The sequence below is a fragment of the Manis javanica genome, chromosome 3, assembly GCF_040802235.1.
Source record: "Manis javanica isolate MJ-LG chromosome 3, MJ_LKY, whole genome shotgun sequence".
Taxonomy (NCBI): Eukaryota; Metazoa; Chordata; class Mammalia; order Pholidota; family Manidae; genus Manis; species Manis javanica.
In genome coordinates, this window is record NC_133158.1 from 42,185,872 (window position 1) to 42,208,521 (window position 22,650).

Here is a 22,650-nt window from a genome sequence, read left to right on the forward strand (position 1 = left end):
GGAGAAAACCACTTAAAATAACTTAAAATATTTGCTTTGCCTGGATCCACTGAGACAGGAAGTGAACTAAGCAGAGCACAGGGCAGCTGTGAGAGGCGCCTGCTCCAGGCCAGAGAGCACAGGCAGCCCGGGAGCCCCGCACAAACAGACTCGTGGTGAAGCCCATTCTCACTTGCTGCCTACATCCTTAAGTCCCCTTCGTAAAAGTTTTTCAAGAGGTAATGTCTTGTGGAAAAGATGCAAGCCTTTGTACCAAGACTCAGTCTTAAAGTCATGAGCTGGGGGAGTTGTGAGAGCCGCACGTCACGGTGTGAAATAGTGACCTGCGTGCACAAAACAGCTCGCCATACAGTCCATTTCTCCCCACGGTTAACAGATGATCTCAGCTTCCCTTTTTATGATAACAAAGATAATCAATAGCAGGAAGGCTCCCATGTGACAAAAGTCTCTTTAATAAATCCACTGAAGAGTAGAAGATATTGACTGTGGTCTGTGGACAGGCTGTACCCTAGAAACCAAACAGAGCTAATCACCTCACAGGTCAAGAGGGCTCTTTGTGGCTGTGTGAACATACACTCAGGGGCCTGCCCGGGGTTCTCATCACAGGTACCAACCAGGATTCTTGTTTTGAAACAGCAGGAAGCGACTCTTACTAAACAAACAATATACACAGAAGTGAAGAGAAGCTGGGGACCCAGGCTCAGGAGAGGACAGGGGCGCAGGCAGGCCCAGCAACTGGGGACACAGCCGTCCCTGGAGGGTCCATCGCCATACTGCTGCCAGCAGGTATGCCTGGGGATGTACTTTCTCCCTGCAGCACAGGGCCACAGGTCTCTCGTCTGTACGGTGCACCTGCAGTCATCTGGCCAGAGCCGTATGCACCTGAACCTGAGCTTCCATGGGAAGGAAAAACTTCATCCCTCTCAGGCTTTGGTGGTGGGTGGAGGGCCTTGCTTCTTCTCCTTCTTCTTCTTAAGGGGTTGGCAGGGTTGGTTTCTCCTGGCTTGTAAGTGGCTGTCCCTCTGTGTGTGTCTGTGTTCTGATCTACTCAGAAGGACCCTAGTCATACTGGGTTAGAGCCACCCTAATTACTTCATTTTACCTTAATTACCTCTTTAAACGTCTATTATCCAAATACAGCCACATTCTATGGTATTGGGTATTTGGACTTCAGCATACAGATCAAGGCACACAATACAGCCCATGACACCTGGTTTGAGAGCACGGCTAGTAATCTTTGCCCTGCAGAATTGTGTGGTTTTGAGGTCATGTTAGAAAGCTCCTTGTGCAATGGCAGACACACAGTAGACACTCAGTGAGTAAGTTACTATTTCTACTTTACATTTGGATTTTTTTTTGTATCATTAATATACAATCACACAAGCAACATTGTGGTTACTAGATACCCCCCATTATCAAGTCCACACCACATACCCCATTACAGTCACTGTCCATCAGCATAGTAAGATGCTATAGAGCCATTACTTGTCTTCTCTGTGCTATACTGCCTTCTCTGTGCTCCCCCACCCCCCGCTACATTATTCATGCTAATCGTAATGTCCCTTAGTTGCCTTGTCCCTCCCTTCCCACCCACCCTCCCCAGTCCCTTTCCCTTTGGTAACTGTTAGTTCATTCTTGGGTTCTGTGAGTCTGCTGCTGTTTTGTTCCTTCAGTTTTTGCTTTGTTCTTATACTCCACAGGTGAGTGAAATCATTTGGTACTTACCTTTCTCTGCCTGGCTTATTGCACTGTGTATAATACCCTCTAGCTCCATCCATGTTGTTGCAAATGGTAGGATTTGTTTTCTTTTTATGGCTGAATAATATTCCATTGTGTATGTGTATCACCTCTTCTTTATCCATTCATCTACTGATGGACACTTAGGTTGCTTCCATTTCTTGGCTATTGTAAATAGTGCTGCGATAAACACATGTCTTTAACAAACTGGGCTCCTGCATTCTTAGGGTAAATTCCTAGGACTGGAATTCCTGGGTCAAATGGTATTTCTGTTTTGAGTTTTTTGAGGAACCTCCATACTGCTTTCCACAATGGTTGAACTAACTTACATTCCCACCAGCAGTGTAGGAGGGTTCCCCTTTCTCTGCATCCTCACCAGCATTTGTTGTTCCTAGTCTTTTCTAAGTTGGCCATCCTAACTGGTGTGGGGTGATATCTCATGATGGTTTTAATTTGCATTTCCCTGATAATTAGTGATGTGGAGCATCTTTTCATGTGCCTATTAGCCATCTGAATTTCCTCTTTGGAGAAGTGTCTGTTCAGATCCTCTGCCCATTTTTTAAATTGGGTTATTTGCTTTTTGGGTGTTGAGGTGTGTGAGTTCTTTATATATTTTGGATGTTAACCCGCTGTCAGATATGTCATTTACATATACATTCTCCCATACTATAGGATGCCTTTTTGTTCTGCTGATGGTGTCCTTTGCTGTATAGAAGTTTTCTAGCATGATGTAGTCCCATTTGTTCATTTTTTATTTTGTTTCCCTTGCCCATGGAGATGTGTTCAGGAAAAGGTTGCTCATGTTTATATTTAAGAGATTTTTGCCTATGTTTTCTTCTAAGAGTTTAATGGTTTCATGACTTACATTCAAGTCTTTGATACATTTTGAGTTTGCTTTTGTGTATGGGATTAGACAATGATCCAGTTTCATTCTCTTACATGTAGCTGTCCAGTTTTGCCAACACCAGCTGTTAAAGAGGCTGTCATTTCCCCATTGGAAATTAACTTAGAGAGATCCCCCCATCCTCTCCATGACAGGAAGCATGTTTGAATGCTGAATAGCCAAAAAACAACTGTGAACCATGTTTTTTAGAAAGATCACAGAATCACTGGATAAGTGAGATATGATTAATTATACATTTGCATTTCATTCTTTCAAAGCTTGCTTCTTCCCTTTTATCTTTGATTCTATTATTGGTAATATTGCTTAAGTAAGGAGGTGAGAAAAAGACCATTATTTCTATAATACTTGCTGAAAAAACCATGATAGATACTCAATAAATGTACTTTGAAGGGATGAATTATAATATTGGGCAGTGAACAATCAGTTAATTATTTTAGATACTAAAATTCTACCTTTAAGTCTAGACCATGAGATCACACCATCAAAGGTCCTACAGTCTAGACCATGAGATCACACCATCAAAGGTCCTACCTGGTGATGGTCTGCTCAGAATTAGCTTAATGCTTTGATGCGGTGGCAGACACTGTGAGTTCTTACCTCTTTTGTCTGGCTAACAAACCTGGATCTTATTGGAGCACAGTTTTCCCTGGCCCTGGGATTAAGTGTTTTCTGGTCCAAGCCGATCATAGCCATCCATCCACCTGACCTCATGAATGTCTAGAAGTTTGAATGGGACTCAGTTCCGGCCATGAGATGTACAGGGAGTTGGCTGGAGCATTTCTGGGTAATGCTTCCCTCCCTGCTGAGGTGCACACTGGGTGGGAACGTGATGCTGGGTGATGCGGAAGCCATCCTGTAACTGTGGGAGGCCCCGATTCTGACCACCTGGGGAGGGCGGAGTGGGAAGGCAGAGGATGCCCAGGCCATATAGTTCTGCAGTCCTGACAAGTCCTGGGTGTGTGCACGTGTGTGTGTGTGTGTGTGTGTGTGTTAGTTTCTGACGTCACTGTTAGTTACCTTGTAGCAGGTCACAGATTCACAAGGCCTCCTCATGTTTCACCCAGGGCTCAACAGCCAGGGTTTCTCTGTGCCTAGAGTGATTATGGGACATGGGAAACTGCATAGCCACATCTTACAAATATGTGCATGTTAGAGGAATGTCATTAGTTCCGGCTGCCAGAACAAACTGCTAGAGTCTGGGTGGCTTAAGTGGCTTAACCAATAATTTATTTGCACAGCTCTGGAGGGACCAGTTCTAATTGCAAATAGACAAGTACAGCAAACACAGCCCAATGAGGATGCAGCAACCCTCAGGCGAGCCTGGGCCCCACCAAGCCAGCAGTGAGGCCTGCAGAAACACTGGCTGCAGGAGGACCCATGGGACGGAGACGAAGGAGATGGTGTGGATACGACGGCAGTGGAGTGGGGCCTCTGGGAGGTAAGTATGCTCAGATGAGGTCAGGAAGGTGGGCTCGTGGTGGGGTTTGCATCTTATAAGAGGGAGAGAGCCAAGTAGAGCCAAGTGCTCTCAACCTCCTGGCACACAAAGCGAGAAAGTGGTGTCTGCACCAGGAAGAGGACCTCACCAGGAACCAGAGCTCTGGCTCTGATCTGGGGCTTCCCACCCTCCAGAGCTGTGCCTCAGGGGATTGCACAGGTGCCAGACATTCCCTCTTCTGTGTCAACAGCCCCACACCTCCGTGATGACCAGGATCAATGATCCCTGCCCCAGGGGAATGCCTCTCTCTGTCTGTGGGGTGTGCCTGCTTCCCGGGATCCTGTGGCCCTCTTTCCTATGATCGCTGGGGACCCAGGGTTGAAGCAGCCCATCCCACGAAATGGTATCCCCCTCGTGAGTACCTTTCTAGGATACCTAGGAAAAACACCACCACCTACAACAGAAACTTGTAAATATTTGTAATGTATGTAATGCAAAGAGCTTTTACAAATCAGTAGACAAACTATACACTTGGCCAAAGGCAGGAACAGGAATCCACAGAAAACCTAAACATGCCCATGAGCACAGGGAGACACCTCGCCGACCCGATGATTCCATATGTGCGGCTTTAAAGAACGGTGTGAGGTCATCCTTCATCTCTAAGAGAAGCAAAGGCTAGAGAGATGCTGGGAAGTGTCAAGTTTGCAGACTGTTTCTGAGGCTTTGAGCACCTTCCCTTTGGGGGCCCCATCTCCTCCACATGTGGGGCTCCTCTCCTCTCACCCCATCATTCTGTTTCTTCATGATCTTGCTGCTTTTCAAACTCCTGACAGTTTTTATTTCATCTCTGTGCTCAGAATGTGTGGTGGCCAATATCACACCCTTTATTACGCAGTGGAACAACTTGGGAACTGAAGGGTAGAGAATTTCCCTGATCAGAATAACAAATATTAGTGGAGCTAGAGAAATTATTAATGACCAGTACAAAGTTGAACTTGGCCTCGGACCATGTGTGCCTGTGCACAAACTGCACATGTGTGGATACATGTGTGCACACGTGCACGTGTATGTGTGTGTGACAGAGGGAGAAGGGTCGTGCCCAGCCCTGAGGCAGGGAGGCGGCAAGGCAGATGGACGGATGACAGGAACGGGCAGTAGGAAGACTGGTCCTGGCTGTGCTCCCCGCCTCCTTGGATTTCTGAGCAAGTCATTTCATCAGCTTCTGCCTCTGACATTCTGGGTGGGGCCTCCTCCTGCTTGGTAGACAGGAGGCCACGGCACCTTCCTCCTGCTGTCTGTGCCCCGAATCCATGACACGGAACTCAGGCCGCCACCATGGCCCCTGGCTCAGCCCCCTGACGGGCCCTTAAAGTTTGGACTCCCACAAGGGAACATGCGTTCTGAACTCTGAACAACCCACTTACAAATGAACTTTGGAATGCAACTTATTCAGAGTTTTAGGCCAGCCTGTGCTGAAGCTTATGAACTTTGCAGAATGTTTAAGTGAGTTTTTTCCCACTTGTATTCAGAGTATGGAACAACACACTTGGGCTGCCAAAGTGAACATATTTGAAGTGCTGACCTCTTGGTGTCAGGAGAATGAGTTATTATTGAATTTATGCTGAGAATAATGGATAAAGACTTTTGCTTCCAACAATAGTGTGCTAAGCAATGTGGGCCATTCCCCCTCTGAGAACAACCAGATACATTTGAGCAAAATATCTAAAAAATATTCTTGAATATTGATGGACTAATGAGATAGTAAACACCATGGCCCACATCAGGGAGAAGACAGGAACCTAGAAGGATGAGCCCAGGGCCTGGGGCCATTTTTCTGCGGAGAGAGTGTGTGTCACTCATGGAAGAGGAGGCGGAGCAGCCGCAAAGCCCCTTCTGATGGCCCAGGGGCAGAGGGAAGAATTTAGAGCCCAAGACCCCCCCCAAGTTTGGGGGTCTTAGCAACCTTTCTGCTTTGGGCTGGGACCCCGAAAGTTTGCACCTGAGGAAAAAGGAGAACTGGCAATAAGCAAGCTCTCACAAAATCTCTGTCTCATTTTCAGACACCTGGATGTCCCGGAAAATCTCAGTCCCTAAAATTAGATTAAGGTGATTCCAGATTGCCAGTATAACCAGGTGCCTGGCAGTCATAAAAAGTCCTCAGAGAAAGATTTTTTGTCAAATTATTTCTACAAAATGTTTTTTTCCCCAAATTCAATGTCTAGTGCACAATCTGGAAGAAAGAAACACACACGAGAAAAGACAAGAACCAGCAGAAACAGAGACAATAAAATTAGACCCTCAGGAGCTCTCGATAGTGGAATTAACCAGGCAAAATGTTAAAATGAGTGAGAATTGGAAGCTATAAAAAATGACTTAATATCCAAATGCAAATTCGAGAACTGCAAAATATAATTACTGAAATAGAAAACTTAATGGATGGGATTAACAGAACATTAGATAAGCTAATGAGAAAAATAGTGAATTTGCAAATGGGTTAAAAGAAAATATCCAGAATAAAACCATGGGGGGACACATGGATTGAACATTCACATTAGAGGGTGAAAGACAGAATGCTGTGAGAACGTTTCATAAATATGGAGTCTGAAAAGGACAGGAAAAAAGGACTGGAAGAAGCAATATCTGAAGACACACTGGCTACAAATTTTTTTTTAACTCAAGAAAGGCATTTAACACTAAAAATTTTCTCTAGGCATTGTTTTGTACATCCACAATATCTAAAATGTTAAGGACAAATATAGGTTACAACAAAATAATGGGAAAAAACATGGCAGTCAAAAAATAGTGTATATATACTAATATCAGACAAAATTGACTTGAGGTATAAAATCCCTAGAGACAGAAATTGACTAGAGACAAAGATGGACATGTTGAGTCACCAGGAAAATATAGCAATTCTAATACTGTATGCACTTTACAACATGATACCGAAATATATTTTGAAAATTGATAGGATGGAGATTAGTAGGAACATCCACAACTGCGATAATACGTGGGAGATGTTCACACACCTCTTTAATTACCTTGCAGATAACACACAAAAATTCAGTAATGATATAGAATATGTTAATAAGATCAGTACATGCGACATGATGGACACATTTATGGAACACGACGGCAAACGACTGCTGAATACTCATCCTTTTCAACTGTATTTGGTAAACTGTTGGCCATGTTGCATATGTGAAATATTTACTGAATAGGTCATGAAGTAACTCTCGAACAGTTTTGAAAGCTAAAATCATGCAGGATAAGTTCTCTGACTCCAATGCAATTATGCTAAAGGTAAAATCACACTGACGAAAATAAAAACAACAAAAACTGGCACCTGGCACAGGGTGGTGACCTGAGAACTGGGACGGTCTTCCAGGGACAGGACTGTGGTGACTGTGGGATGTATCAAGAGTTTGAAAGGCAGGGGATAAACGGTCAACTCAAGGTCATGGGGATTCAGGGTGGGATACATAGATGCTCTGGGAAATGATAAATGTGGGAGGAATTAGTAAGCAACTGAAAGCCAGCTGTGAAAGCCTCGGGTCTCCTGGACCTGGAAGCACACAACAGGCTCAGAGCTCCCGCTGCAGAAGGATGAAAAAGCTGAGCCGCACCTCGGACTTACTCATCAGGGTGACTGGGCTCCAGGGAGGGTTGAACTACTAACCGAGGCAGGTCTGCTAAAGGAAGGGGCCCTGGTTGGAAGGGAAGGGGACCCTAGCACATGGAATAGGGATTTCTGGGTTGATGCACTTGAAAATCTTCAATTCTCGGATTTCCTTGAGCCCCCGTGAGTGTGCAGAAGTGGGCTGCACCTCCTGTTAGATGCCAGCATTGTGCTCGCTTGAGGACAAAATATGACGTCTCCCCTGCAGGACACTGTGCGTCTGCTTCTGGATATGCGCTCCCCCACCCCCAGGCTAAGTGGGGTTCTAAGCTGGGCTAAGCTGCCGCATGGTGCAGCCAGGGATGCTGAGTTGAACACGGGAAGGGGCCTGCCTGGTGGGTACCCCTGGGGGTCTGGATCTGAGAGTGGTTCATCAAGGGCTGGGTCACAGAATGGATATGGGAGTTTGTTGACTTGAGGGCACTCTCTTAAGAGTCTGAATTTTATACCTTGGCAGGATTTAGGAGATGTCCTGAACTGACTGTTTCTGGAAGCATGAAAAAAACATTGGTCATGTTGCATGAGATGGGAACACCAGAGCCGTCATGGCAGATGGTGGACAATTTTTGTCCTTCTCAGGTGCAGGAGGTGGGCTGGCAGGAATAGGCCTATGGTGTAACACCCAGAACCTACCAGACGGTTATGCTCCCCAGGATGTCCCAGGGGGCACACCACTGAGTAATAGCCAGTGAAATGCACCAGCCTCACTAAGAAGTCAGCAGTGACCTCCCCTGTAGACCAGATTCACTGCAGGACAGGCCATGGAACCAGGGTCACCACAGGAGGAACAGTGGGAGCCAGGGAGCAATGGAGGGAAAGACATCAAAACTGTAGGGGCAGGTGCTGGCACGGACCTGACAGAAGACATGTGGTTGTAATTACTGCTGTGGGTAGAGGTCAGTGCGGCCACCGAGGGGTCTGACCTGCACCTGTGAAGATGGGAGGTAGCATCCCTAGAGCAGATGAACACCACCAGGCATGGGGTTTTCTGCTCTGAGTTGGCCAGGGCGTGCTTCTCTCCCTGGGAGGAAGCAGTCTGCCCTCACACGGCAGGCATAGCAGTACACATTTTTGCTTTGCCTCAGGGCTGTGTCAACTCACATACTCTTTGCCCAATGAGCCCAAAGAGATCTGGGTGGCCTGGACATCTCAGAGAACATTGGCCTACTGCATTGATGACAACATGCCAATTGGGTGATAAGCAAGAAGTGGCTAACACATTAGAAGTCTCAGTAAAGTAGCTGAGCTCCAGCAGGTGGAAAATAAACCCTAAATAAAATTCTTAGGGGGTCCCATAACCAGCAGTATACTGGGGCTGACCATCTAGCAGAAAGGGCTCGTCATTGCATCTTGCACCTCCTGTTGCACAGACAGACAGACAATGCCTTGGATTCTGGAGGCAGCATGTTCACACCTGGGCACACTGCTTGAATCCGTAGGTTGTTGACCAGAAAAGCCTCCAGCATTGAGGGAGCCCAGAGCTGGAAAGGGCTATGCAGCAGATCCAGGCTGAGTGCAAGCAGCCAGGAGACAGGCCACACACCCAGATAGACCACCCTGGGCTATGGGAGACATTGCTGGCGGGAAATGCTCTGTGGTGTTTGTGGCAAGCCCCTGTCAGAATCACAATGTGGGGCCCTGGGATTTTGGAACAAAGCCACGCCATCTGGAGCAGAGAATCCTATGCCTTTTGGAAAATAACCTGATGTGCTACCGGGCCCTGGGAGACAGAACAGCCGGTCACACATCTGGACCTGCTCAGGATGAGCTGGATTCTGTCACCCCCATAAGTTGTAAGGTTGGGGCTCAGAAATAATTCACCACAGATGGAAATGTACATCTGGGACCCACAGAGGCAGGGGCAGAGGGCCAGCAAGCTGCACATCACCTAGCTCACGCCCACGCCAGATGGAGACACCCTCCTGTGAACCACGGGAAGAACAGCCCCACCTTGGTGTGTGGACTGGTCTGTGGGCCAGTGAAAACCACATGGCTGCCACATGCAGTTGTCCCTCAGGTTGTTCTAAGAGCGAGGAGGGACCATTCTCCCAGAAGGCAGAGCTTCTGGCCCACGTACTCACCCATTCTGCATGGAAGTAGAAGCCCCAGGGTGACCGCAGGGGCAGTGGCCGGGCTGGCCATTCCACAAAGCTGGCCCCGGCTCATTTTTGCTGCAGATCTCAGCAGGGGCCGGTGGCTGCCTGGCTCTCCCACTGCCCCCTTTGCCATGGCCTCTCTGCCCCCACCTTCCCACGGCTGTTGACCCCAAGGGGACCTCCTAATAAATGTCCTGCATGCTAAATTCTGTCTGCTTCTGGGAACATGCACGCGACCCTGGAGTGCCTGAGTGGACCCAGAGCCAGCAGCGCCAGTGCCTGCGCACAGCCCACAGCCAAGGCTGCTCTCCTTGCTGTGAAGTCCAGTCTCTCCTTGCTTTCCAAACCCCTGGTCATCCCTGCGCCATGCTCTGGGAACCTTCTGCATGGCACGGGGAGTCCCTGCGCTGGGGGATGCCCTAGGGCCCTGAGCGGGTCCTGATGGGCCACTTGTTGATTTGGAGGCCAATGAAATGAAAAGTCACCACCACCCCCATTCAGTATAAAATAGGGAGGCAGGGATGGGACCATAGCCATCAGCATACTTACTTGGAAAGGCAGACTCATGGAAGTCACAGCTCTGAGGCCACCCTGGCATCCCACCTGGGTGGGACATGCCTCTCCCGGGGAAGGCCCCAGCCCGCAGCCCTCTGGCCCCTGCTCTGCCCTTTGGGGGCCCTTCCTGCCATTCCCTTGGCTTGGCCCCTTCTGAGCTGGGCCCTGGAGAGCCACCCTCAGGGGGCTAAGCTTCTTCCCCAGCCTTTCTACTGTCCCGTCAATGGCCACTAAGTCCCCAGATGGTCTCAAATTCAGTCCTTCCTCAATATCTATGGATCCATGTGTGTGAACCCACCCGCTCTGGTAAACTTCTGGGTAATCCCACATCAACAGTCCAATAGTGCTGAGGTCCTCCTCAGACATACCAGGGTGCAAATCGTCTGAATGGCCTGATGTGCTGTTCCCAGCCCAGGATGAACAGGTGACGCCCTGCCTTCTGGCTTCTGCGCTCACTGGAGCAAATGTCCTTCCATGCCCGCTTGGTGCCTGTGTTCAGTTTTGAGCTTCAGTTGGTGATCTTGCAGTGAAATGGTCCCGGGCACTGCAGGGAAGTGTCTGAAGCACAAGAAGGTTGCGATGAGCAGAGGACCCGTGTGCTGGGTGAGCATCCTTCAGGCGTGGCTCACGGTGCTGTTGGCCACGAGGCTAGTGTTAATGAGTTAACAATGTGTATTCAATACGGTACTTTAAATAGGAGCAAAGATCAAACAAGGTCAGGTATCACTGACTGATGAAACTGTTGTGACCACAGGCTTGCAGGAGCCTGACCTTGTATGTCCCCGAGGAGTGTTGACTTGGTATTTGCTAACTCATTTGCTGGAGCAGACTTTACAGAATAAAGCTCATGCGAATGATGAGCATTGACTATCTTCTTCCAGGCTGTGTGTTCTTCGGTCACATCCTCTCACAACTGCCGGTGGCTTCTTACTCAGTTACAGAGAGAGACTCGTCAGCGTTGCCTCTGCATAAAGCTACACGGGACACCACAGCCTCCTCTCCTTCCTTGTGCCCACCTGTGAGGAGTCCCGGGGTCTTGTCTTGGTTCACCCAGAGGCTTCAGAGATGGACGTGAGGCCATGGCTTGAGGTCAGTCTTGAAAACGGCCAAGTGCAGCCGGAAGTTGTTTCTTCAGGCATTTCTCAATGTTATCACTTCGCTGTTGGTGTTTGAGAAGCCTAGCTTCTTTCTAATCCTGCAAGTTCCTGAATTTGTTAACTTTCCATTCCCTTTCATCCCCGCTTGTGAACCAGATGATTATTTTTTGAGCTCATTTTTTTCTTGTAATATCTTTCCCACAGAATCCAACAGCAGCCAACACACGCTACTAGCCAGTTTCCAACCACTTCCCCTAGAGTTACGGTTTCCTTTGGTGTAAGATCGGCCTCCCACAGATTTGCAGGTGACAGTTTCACTAAATGACTCACACTCCCTCCAGGAGGGACCGTCTTCCTGCCTCTGATGATAGTTTCCTGGCTGCCCTCCTGCAGGCCCTTCTGCCAGCAGGTTACATGGCTGGGGTCGCTGGGGACTGTCAGGGGCTCTGCCCCACCCCTAAGCCAGACTTACAGAGCAGAGGGAAGAGCCCTCTGGAAGGAAGGCCACGCTCAGGCAGCGACATGCTCCAGCCCAGAAGGTGCGCGGTCACCCCCACCTGCAGCACGCTGTGTGAGCAAGCAGGGGGCTGGCAGTGCCCTTGCTGCATATGTTTGGAAGGGGCACAATGTGGAAATATTTGGCAGAAAACACTAATGACTACTACAGAGGACCAGCGAGTCAGGAGGGTGTTCAGGGACTCGAGGGGGGACAAATGCAGTATGAGCCTGCTTGCCATGGCATCCAGGGAGGGGACAAGCCAAGGTGGGCTTGCCCAGGTGGTCAGGAAAGAACACATCCTGTTTTCTGGCCCGGCCCCTGCGCTGCTATTGCTGACTGTGCACGGTGGCATCTGTGGCAGTGACTCAGCTCTCTGGGCTTGAGTGAACCTTGGCATACACCTGGTCGTGTACCTGAAAGTCTTTACAGTTCCCTCCGCTGCCCCCTGAGGGTCCTAATTCTGGGCACAGGGCCTGGATTTTTGCTCCGGCTTGACTTGGGGCCCGAGAAGCGCTGACTCATCACGGCTCCCCATGCTGCCTTTGCAAATGGTCTGGGAGGCTTTGGAGGAGAGCTGGGCCAGCCCTGGAGGGTGTCATCAACACGATCACATTGCTGCTGAATTGAAAGCTCCCCGATGGTTCCTGGTCCTGATCATCACCCCCACCCGCCCCACAGGCTCCTCTGAGTCATCAGCACTGGGATGGTTTCCTTGCATGTCATATCATTTGGAGGCATCAATTTATCATTTCCCCTACTTGGTATTCTAGAGACCTTCATTTTTCATTTCATACTGCAGTTTCTAAAAATAAAGTTGGTGGCAACTTGAGTTTCTTACTCATTTCTCTTCTCTTTCAACACCAGGCGACTGACTTGATAAAGCACTGCTGTGAGGGCCCGAGTGGGGTCGGCATGGGGCTTGTCGCTCACGCCTTCTGCTTGGCCCAGGCGGCACGCGTGCCATCACTGTGGAGGTGGGGTGGCCACGGTGGGGCCTGCTCCTTGCCCTCAGGTGTGGGTCAGTGGCAGGGCCTGGGTCCCGGGGGCTCCCAACTCTGATCCTTGTGGCTGGGCTCTGTGGAGTCACCGGGCCTCTTGAGGCTCTGCCCACTTTGTCTGGACAGTGGAAAACCCAGCCTGATCTTTGCTCCTACAGAACAGAAGGCCGAGCAAACAGGCTGGTTAAGGCAGCGAGGTGTTTGGGGTACCAAGGTTTGAATCTAGAATTTGCTTAAAAATACCAACATTATAAAATGACAATGAAAATTAAATGGCAGGGCGGGGATGCAACAGGAAACACATGTGGTTGCTAACTGTTGAGGCTGGGGACTGGCATGGGGCGCTTATTGTGTTAGCTTGTCTATTTTCATCCACACATGAAGATTCCCTGAATAAGAAGTCTAAAAAAACAGTGGAACGGAATCACAAGGAAGCCTGGATTGCCTGGGTCAGAGGGAGGAGCCCAGACCTCCTGGCCAGCCTGGGAAGGACAGATGGCCGTGAGCAGCAGGCAAGGCCTGGATGCCAGCCCTGGCTCAGCCCATGTGGCCCCGGGAGCCGCCGCATGGTAGCTCTCTGGACCTGAGCTCCTGCACGTCTTAGCCCTTCAGTGAGTCCTGGATGTGACAGCACCCCCCCCATGGAGCCACTGGATGGATGCTGGCCCCGTGTCCCTCCCCGGCAGCACCTGGCCCCCATTCCCCTGCCTGTGGGCCCGTCGTTCCCCGCCCAGGCTGCCCAGCTGACATGTTGCGCCTGCCCTTCCACTCTGGTGCCCCATTAAATGCACAAGGGAAGCAAACAAACCCCCTGATGCCCCAAAACTCTAGGGAAGTGCCAGGAGGACTTGCTGGGGAGCAGTGCTGGGGTGGCCCTGTGTGCCCTGGCCTGGGGAGGGGACCCAGGGCGCTGTCCTTCCCCAGGTCCTCCTGTGACTCAGCACTGGGAGGCCCTCTTGTGGTAGCAAAGAACTGGGTTCTCTTAGAACAGAACAAAGAAAACAAAAATAGGGCTCTCAGCCTTCCAGCTCCCTGGCGGAGCAGCTGGCACGTCCCTAAGCCCACTGACCCCTTGGGCCGTGGGGGAGTCCCTGGTAGTGCCTGGCTGAGACCGTGGCACAGCCCCTGGCTGGACCCTGTGGCACCAACTATCCCCCACCCCTGGAGCATGGATAGCTTTGTTAGGAGTGTGTGGGGAGCAAACAGGGAAGGCGGCTGGAGGCAGTGGGGGTGGGGGCCACAGTGGCTAGGGATGCAAGGACAGGGTGGCTGGGGATATGGGTACTGTGGGTACAAGGGCAGGGTGGCTGGGGGTACAGGGGCTGTGGGCACAAGGGCAGGGTGGCTGGGGGTACAGGGGCAGGGTGGCTGGGGGCACAAGGGCAGAGTGGCTCGGGGTACAGGGACTGGGGGCACAAGGGCAGGGTGGCTGGGGGTACAGGGGCTGGGGGTACAAAGGCAGGGTGGCTGGGGGGTGCAGGGGCTGGGGGCTCAAGGGCAGGGTGGCTGGGGGTACAGGGGCTGGGGGTACAAGGGCAGGGTGGCTGGGGGGTGTGGGGGCTGGGGGCACAAAGGCAGAGCCACTGGAGGTGCAGGGGCACCTCAGTCTTTTGGGGGCAGCCGTGTTGTGGTATAAACACGAGTGTTCCCCTTTCAAGCTGGCACCTGCCCCTCCTGTCCCCACCATAGCCCCAGGCTTCCTGGGGTGGGCATAAGCAATGCACGGACCTTAGTCATGTGTACCTGGAGTGGAAGGACATCTTTTGGTCAGAATTAGCTGCGTGTTTTAGGCCATAGTCTTACTTTGACCCAAGAGAAGTAAAACATTAGTCCAATTGGTCTAGTTTAAATCTGGTGGGTCCCTGCATGTAGGATCCACGTAGGATGTGTCCCAGCCATAACGAGCCATTTGGTGCTATCAGGAAACCCCCGAGAAACCAAATCCAGCAGGAAGAGGAGAGGAAAGGTGAGGAAAGATGTTAGGACAAATCTATTGAGGCCTGTGGGTTGGGAAGGGAAGGGGAAAATGAACATGTGAACAGGAGCAAGTGGAGAGGCCCCCTGTGGGTATTTACAGGTTGCTCTGGGCATTTTCCCTCCTTGCCGCGTGTTATTGCCCTGACATTGGTCAGGGCGCTGAGCTCAGCCTGGGTTTGCTGTCTCCGTCGCTGCCTGGGAGGCATGGGATGGGCAAGACCCGTCCATGGATTGGAAACCACCTTCCCAGCTCTGAGTCCTCAGAGGCTGGCTGGTGAACCGAGTGGACCTGCTGGATGCTCTGCCTGGCACAGAGAGGGTCTCAGCACCCAGACTCACATTAGCTTGGCAAGACTGAGCTGCCTTCTGCTCAGTAGCCAGCTCCCAACCCCTGGCTCTTGCTGAGAGAGCAGGGAAATGGGACAAGGCTCAGGCCATTGTAAAATCTTCTTAGCCTGGTGAAAAAGGCTCAGCTTATGGCTTAACTTAAACTTTATGCTGTTCGCCCCCTTCTTCCAGCTCCTTAATCGGTTAGTAACTTTGTAACCAGGACAGGAGACAGACCTCCCAAGTATAAATGAACCTCTGTGGATAAAGAATGCTGAGATCCAGATCAACACAGTCACCTAATTAACTCTGTTCTTATGACAAAACTTCAAAGGAATTATTAACCACTTGTATACATCATGCCTCATGTCAACCCCTTCCAAGAGGCCCTTTAAACCCCAAACCCTGAACCCTTAAGTGCACCTCCACCATGAGGTCACCTGCACTCCCGTCTAGGTACTGTCTTGTCAAATAAACTTTCTGTGCAGGTGTGTGAGGGGCAGGTGGGCCAAGTGTCTTCCTGAGCCTTTGGGGCCAGGATGTCTTCAGCCCAGTGAACTGCATGTCACAACGGCCCATCCTGGGGTGGCCTACACTTGGCCCCTACAGCACCAATGCCAGCAACGTGCACGCTGTGAAATGGCCAGGGTGTGTCGTGTGAATTTCACCTCAGTTTAAAAAAATCCAAATAAGGCTTTTGGGCGCAGGAGTGGCTGCACAGCCTCCGGGACCTCAGGTCCTTTGGATGGGCTTGAGGACACTTTGGGGCATGTGCACCACACCCGAAGGCCCTGGACCTTCGATTTCTCTGCACCCCTACTCAGTGCACATCTTCCCCCATAAGCCTTCTAGAAGCAGGTTGAGTCCAAATTCCAACAGATAACAGGATATTTGACTCAGGCCTCCCAGTAGAACATGAGACGGGGCAGGGTCGCCTTGGGTGCCCACAGTAAGGAAGCAGGTGACAGAAACTTTGCAATCCCGTCAGTTTTCTCTAGGAGCCCAGATGGTCATGACGTCCAGGTGCCAGTCTGTCCTGGCCAACCTCCCAGCCCTTGCAGTCCCTCACCTAGGCTATGGCGTGGCCACTTGAACGTGTGTCCTGGAGGACGCTGGGGCCCATTCCAAGATCAGGAAATTCTTGTCCCCACCTGGAATTTCTGCAGCAGAGCAGGGCCGCCAGCCAGCACAGCCCCATCCATGGGACCACCGTGCCCCTTGCCTGCCCGCCCTCTGCTCACTTCTCAGCACTGGAGGAGGCCCCTGCTGCCCTGGCATCTCACCTGCCATCGGCTCAGCTGGAAAGGGCTCTCCATCCAGTGCTGGTCACTGCCAGTTGGCTTGCAGTGACTTTCAAAGGCAACACCCTTGACCTGTCATGGGGTTGGGTGGTTCAGTGACCCACCAGGTTCACAGTCGGGCTGCATGTCTGTCATGGGTGCTCCTTTGTTTCTGCGGAGATTGACAGGGTCTGGCTCCCAGTCCGGACGGCGCTTCCCGCTGAAGGTCTCTGCCGTGCTCAGAGCCTCTGCTTTGTAAGGATGCAGCATCAGGTCCCGTGTCAGTCAGCATCCCTCTGCAGTGGCTAGGGACAGGCCCGGGGATGGGCACAGGCCCAGCAGCCCTTAACCCTGACTTTCTCTGAAGCATGTCAGAAAGGATGAGCCTCCAGGTGACAGTGACACCAAGCTGGCTGGTGCAAGGCTAACCCACAGGCATTGGCCAGCTGGGTCAGGAGGCGTGGCCGCGCAGCCTGGGGGAGGCGCTACAGGGTGAGATACAGATGCACACGTTCTTTCAGGGGCAGGGGCTTCTGGAGCACATGGGCGCAGGGCCCCCAGGGAACCTGAAGTGGCTCATTACATGGAGGGCACCCCCAGGGGAAGGGAGGCCATGTGGACCTGCTCCCATTTCCACTCTGGCCCCACGTCAAAGACAGGGTGAGGACCAGACTCCATCCGCCTGGGCGGAGCATTGTTTTCCTGTGTCAGCAGGGCCAGCCTCAGGGGCACTGGCTGTGGCAGTCACGCAGCAGCTTGTGCTCAAGGCCCCTGTGCTGTGGGCTAAATGCGCTGCAGTTGCCATGTTGAAATTCTGGGGGATGCTCTTTCTTCACTCGTGGTTTGTCAGTGAAGGAGGCGGGATGGAAGAGCAGGTACAGGGGACTGAAGCTTTGGCTCCCTGCTGTCCAGCCTCCTGCAACAGAAAGAAGGAAAATGCTTTGCATTTCAGTACCCTGAACAGCACCTCTCCCCTGCTTTTTGAACCAGGGGCCGGAATTGGAGAAGCAGAGCGTATGGCTGGGCCACTACAGGAGACCTGTTTGCATGCCTGAGGTGGGCAGACCCAGGGGTGCCCTGGCAGGCAGGCTGGCATGGCTCCTTGGGGACACTCCATGGGACATGTGGCATGAACAGGTCACAGCGGCCCCTGCATACCGATGGCCCTGCAGCACCCCGGCCCCCTTCACTGCTGTCCCACTACATGGCCCTGCAGCACCTCCGTGCCCTCTCTCCCTCCTCCTCAGGGCGGCACGGGGTGGCTGCCAGTCTCTGAGCTGCTACTGCTCACTGCAAGATATGCCGAGGCTAGAGTAGGCATTTACAGACTTCCATAGCAGCTCAGCAGCATTTTATGTCTTTTGAATCTAACAGTAAAAAATTAGGACTTGTTTTACCACTTCACTTTTTCTAGCAATTTCTTTTTATTGGACTTCATCGGCGCGTGACTGGAGGGGAGTTCTGGGTTTTGACGTGGAGCTTCCAGGAGGCTTTTCTTTCCTTCAGGATTGGAGGCCGAGTCCTCTGTCTCAGCATCACCACCATCACCGAGCTTGCATGTCAGTCACCCTGGGTACTTTGTGGGGATCTGAATGGGGAAGGCTCAGCGACATATAAATTCATGGAAGGCAGTCACATTTCCATATGAATGCATGCCCGCCCCATAACTGGCCCTTTGCAGAGGAGATCATCTCCGCTATTGCTCAGGATGAAATGAAGATGTATATTTATTTTGAAATCACACACTTTTCTCTTTAAAAGATCATGATAAAATCTTCCATTCACGGGTCAAGAGTGTGTTACAGCTAAACTGCTTTAAAAAATAGCCATGTGAACTCATTTTCAAAAAGGCCTGACTCTCCATCTTGGGAGGCACCGTAGGGCTCAGTGAGAGAGCTTCCTCCATGGGGTATGGAAACCACCTTCAATGCTTTAGTCCCAAGTTGGGGGCAAACAGTAATCACCCCCTAAACGCTTCCTGTTGTTGAACCCCCAACAGTCAGCAGCTATCCTCCAGGGCAGGGCAAAAACAAAGTGGGTCTACATCGGAGCTCACCCCACATTTACATCATTCAGGCCCAGGCAGAACAATGGGGGCTGGGCAGGGAGGGGCACTCACAGCTGAGGGCAGGAGGGGAGAATAAGGAGCGGCCTGGGTGAGCAGGCTCAGGGGCAGGAGGAAGCACAGGGGAAAGGAACCCAGGAGACACGTGGGCGAGACAAGTGTAACTCTGGTTGTGAAAACAAGCAGGCCTGTCTTGTGAGGACAGTTGCCATTCTAAAGCCCCCGGTCTGGCCGCCTCTGGCAAGCGTGGTGCAGGGGCCCCATGGGAAGGAAGTTGCTTGGTGTCCTCCTGACCTTGCATGCCAGCTGCCCTCTGCACTGAGTTTAGAAAATATCCAGATACTGTGTTTGCTGGGCCGGCTTCTGTGCTAACCAGGGATTGCCCCTGAGCAGGGTGGCCCCTTCTCTGTTGGCAATGGTCTCAGCTTCCAGCTGCAACCCCCCTTCCCTGCCCACCACCCTCACCCCACGTCCAGCCCTGAGGACACCAAGAACACGCAGCTCTATTTGGAAGTTTTCTCTTTTTTAACATAACAGAAAGGTGAGCAGAAATAATCAACATTCTGCTTGAGTTTTTTAAAAAAACATTTTATTTCAAAGGGTGGATATGTACTTTGCTAGGCAACACCCAGAAAACAAGTGGCCAGAGAACCATTGGAATTTGTCTTAATAAATAACAAAATGCCATTTGTTTCTTAAACTTCTGTAACAGTACACATTTTAAATAAATAAGTCCACTCTGTAGCTGAAGACAGTTCTAGGCATCTGGCGTGTCATGGAGAGAAGGAGACCACTTGACTGGAGGCCAGTTCACTCCCAGCCCCACTTCCTGGGCCCCACAGCGGCCTGCGGGGGCTGGGATGGCAGCCCCCTCCAGGCCGCTGTGGGGCTGGCGCTCAGGGCCTCTGACCCAAGCAGGTCTAGGCGGCGTCACGGCTGGTCACTTCCTGACAATCAGCTTCTAGGTCCGTTCAGAGGGAGGAGGAGCTGGCAGCGTCCTTGGGTGAGGTGGCGGCTCTAGGACTTTTCTTGGTCCTGATCCGCTTGTCTGGTTTCTTCTGCCCTTTCAGAGGCTGTGGCATCCTGTCTTCCATGCAGCACACCCAGGTGTCCCCAGGAGTCTTGCTGGCGAGCTCAGCCTGCTAGAACATTCTCTGCTGAAATTCCTGAGGGAGACCGAGGCTCCTCCGAGCACCATGCATGGCCCCCAGAGCAGCTGCCGGGGGGTCTGCCAGGCTCCTGACTGCCAGGGCCGTCTCGTCTGGGCTCAGCAGCAGCAGCAGCAGACAGTGCGTCTCGCCAACTTTCTCACTGTATCCCAAGCTCCATGGCTCGTCTAAAATCGTACCAGAATTCTGGAGGTGGCTTTGTGTCTTTTCCAGGTGTGTGTGCAAAAGGCAAGGGTAAATTATTCTTTTCAACACAGGATCCTTTACTTGAATTTTTCCTTGAAAGACAGTTTGTGAAGGACAGGCCCAGCCTCCCTCCATGGGACTTGAGGGGTCAGTGTTCCTTAAACCTGGAAGAGGATAAAAGAGCAGCTGTTACATAGCTGGCGATGGCCAAGGACAGATGCTGGGTTCATGCCCCGTGCATAAGCCCCACAGCAGTCAGCTTCTCACCACCTCTGCTGGGGTGTTCCAGAGGCCCACTGGGAGGTGGGCAGTCCCACCCCACCCCACAGCCTTCTGGGGATGCAGGGGAGCGAAGAGGAAGACAGGAGGGGGAGCAGAGGCCCAGGCTGAGCTCCTGCAGCTGCTCTCTGTGTCAGAAAGCTGCCGCTCAGAGGGAACAAAGCCGGCAATTTCCCCTCACATCTCCTCACTCAGATTCTGAGGAGAGATTTCCAGGATCACATTCACACCAAGGTGTTTATTAGGAAAGGAAAAATGAGGCTGAACGAGACGTGCAATGAAAGGGACAGCTGGTGAACTTGCTTTCTTTTAGGAAGCACCAGGTGCGGGAGGCAGATAAGCCAGAACGGTCTGCAGCTGCGCTCAGACTGTGGGGGCACTTACGGCATTTGGTCCCCCGTCGCTGACCCCGGGCAGCTCAGCTCCCTGTGTATGAGGCGGATCAGGAACTGCACCCAAAACAAAGTTGAGACCACCTTTAACTGCCGGCAGAGGCTGAGCAGACTGGGCCTCCCCGTGGGCCGCAGCCCCACACATGTGCGGCTGCTCACCCTGGTTGGCGCTGGGCTCATCTGTGCCTGTGGCTCAGCAAACCCCATACTAGGGCGTCGGAGTGGAAAGACTTTCTCATCAGGACAAAAAGGCTTAGGGGCCTGAAGCTGCACAGCAGGGGCCTGCGGCCTGGTCCCAGGGCCGGTCAGCGCTTACCTAGTCCAACAAGCCACCTCTGGGCACCCGCTCCTAGAAAAAAGGTTGCTGGACAGAGTTCTGCCTGAGTGACTTCTGGATTAAAGGGAGTCTAAAATAAAGTGACTCCAATCATAAAAATGTCCACATTGGATAGAGAGACACAAGAGACTAGGTGGCCTACAATCCCGGTGACACTAGGGAGGGGCTCTAACAGCCAGGGGAGTATCCTCGGGCCTTAGGCAGGCGGGAAGAGCTATGCTTTATCAGGAGGCTTCTCCGAGAGCCTCACCCCAGGACCCAGAGATTCCTGCCCACCCCCTGCCCCCGCTGCCTCCACAGCTGCCGTCAGTGACCCACGGCCATTCCTGCTCCATGCCCGGGGTCCCCATCTCCTTCCCTCCCCATCCCTCTACTGCCCTCAGGGCTGAGCCAGTTGACCACCCACACTGGTGACCTAGCGCAGGCCAGGCTGCTGGCTCTGTATGTGGCTGTGACCCTGGTCTTTCCGCCAACGTGACAGCAGCCCCACAGAGGATCCCCCCACCCCTGAACAGTGTGCAGTGAAGCAGGGTCCTGGGGCAAGTCCTCCTACAGAGAAAGTGTGACCCAGCTGCATGGCTTGGCCCCCTGAGAGTTTACACAGTTGTGGTGGTGAAGCCTGGGTGGGAACCTGTTGGGTGCCAAACACCGCACTGGCGGCAATAGTAATGTTTGCTGGGCGAGCGGATCACCGGGAATTTGAACCTGTACCCCCAATAACCAGCATTGGCCCCACCAGCTTTGGGCTGGGAGCTTATCCACAAGGTCCACCATGCCCAGTGCGTGCAGAGTGTTAATAAGAAGAGCCTATGATTGCAACACGCGGGTCATTAAGAGAATGGAAACGAGGAAGAAACGAACAAGTGTCACATGCAGGCACGGAATAAACTGTCACTAGTGGCAACAGTTCTGAAGGACAAAGGGCACGCTCTGGCGCGACCGCAGTGCTGGGTGCCCGGGTGAGTGCGGAGGCCTCCCCGCATGGAGAGCCGCATGACAGCGGGCCACCCTGCTGGGGTCACGCACTGCAGCCAGCCCCGTGAGCACCCTGGGTCTGCGGGTCCGGCCGCCTGGAGGCGTGTCCGCCGGGCGCTTAGGCCCCTGCTGGCGGGGCTGCTCTGCTGCTGGCTGCCCACTCTGCCCGCCGATGCCTTTGGCTCTTGGTGTCCCTCTTCTGACCCAGCCAGCCCAGCTTTCTTTTGGGTATTATTTGCCTATTAGATATTTTTACTTCCTTTGATTTTGGTCCTGAATTCTACATATCAGGTGTGTTTTCTGTAAATAACAGTCTGGATTTTTAAGGCCAGCCTACAGTCTGCTGTTAACTGGTGAGTTTAGTCCATTTACAATTGTTTGGACCATGTTGCAGTTTCCCCCCCAGGCTGCAGCCACCACTCGTTGTCTCCATAAGTCCGCAGCTGTTTTCTCTCCATCCACTGCTCCTGTGCCTGTCCCCGCAGCCCCGTCCGGAGTTCCTCGTGGACGCCGGACCACCCCTTTTGGCCCTCCTTCTGTGTTTAACCTCTCTTCCCTAGCAGCCATCTTTCTGTGCTGCACCTTGGTGGTTCCTTATGTTTGCAACCCCCAGCCCTGTCCTGCTCCTTTCTCACAATTTCAGCCCCCTCTCTGACATGG

The 22,650-nt window shown here is 52.0% G+C and overlaps 1 protein-coding gene and 1 long non-coding RNA gene across 8 annotated transcripts in view; one reads left to right on the forward strand and one right to left on the reverse strand.

Moving 5' to 3' along the window:
* Nucleotides 1-675: 675 nt before the first annotated feature.
* On the forward strand, nt 676-12,819 carry LOC108406249 (uncharacterized). Its single transcript, XR_001855410.3, has 3 exons — nt 676-786; nt 3,880-4,079; nt 11,291-12,819. It is a non-coding gene; the product is annotated as an uncharacterized lncRNA (long non-coding RNA).
* Nucleotides 12,820-19,225: 6,406 nt separating this feature from the next.
* SLC37A1 (solute carrier family 37 member 1) overlaps nt 19,226-22,650 on the reverse strand; it is a 69,120-nt gene continuing 65,695 nt past the window's right edge. For all 7 annotated transcript variants that reach the window (XR_012129106.1, XM_073231293.1, XM_073231292.1 and 4 more), the window contains 2 exons: nt 20,671-20,735; nt 19,226-20,171 (listed from right to left, as the gene is read on the reverse strand). Coding sequence is in view for 6 of the 7 variants with exons in the window: in XM_073231293.1 (XP_073087394.1) it covers nt 20,156-20,171; nt 20,671-20,735 (81 nt within the window). In the remaining variant the exon portion in view is untranslated. The remainder of the gene's footprint in view (nt 20,172-20,670; nt 20,736-22,650) is intronic.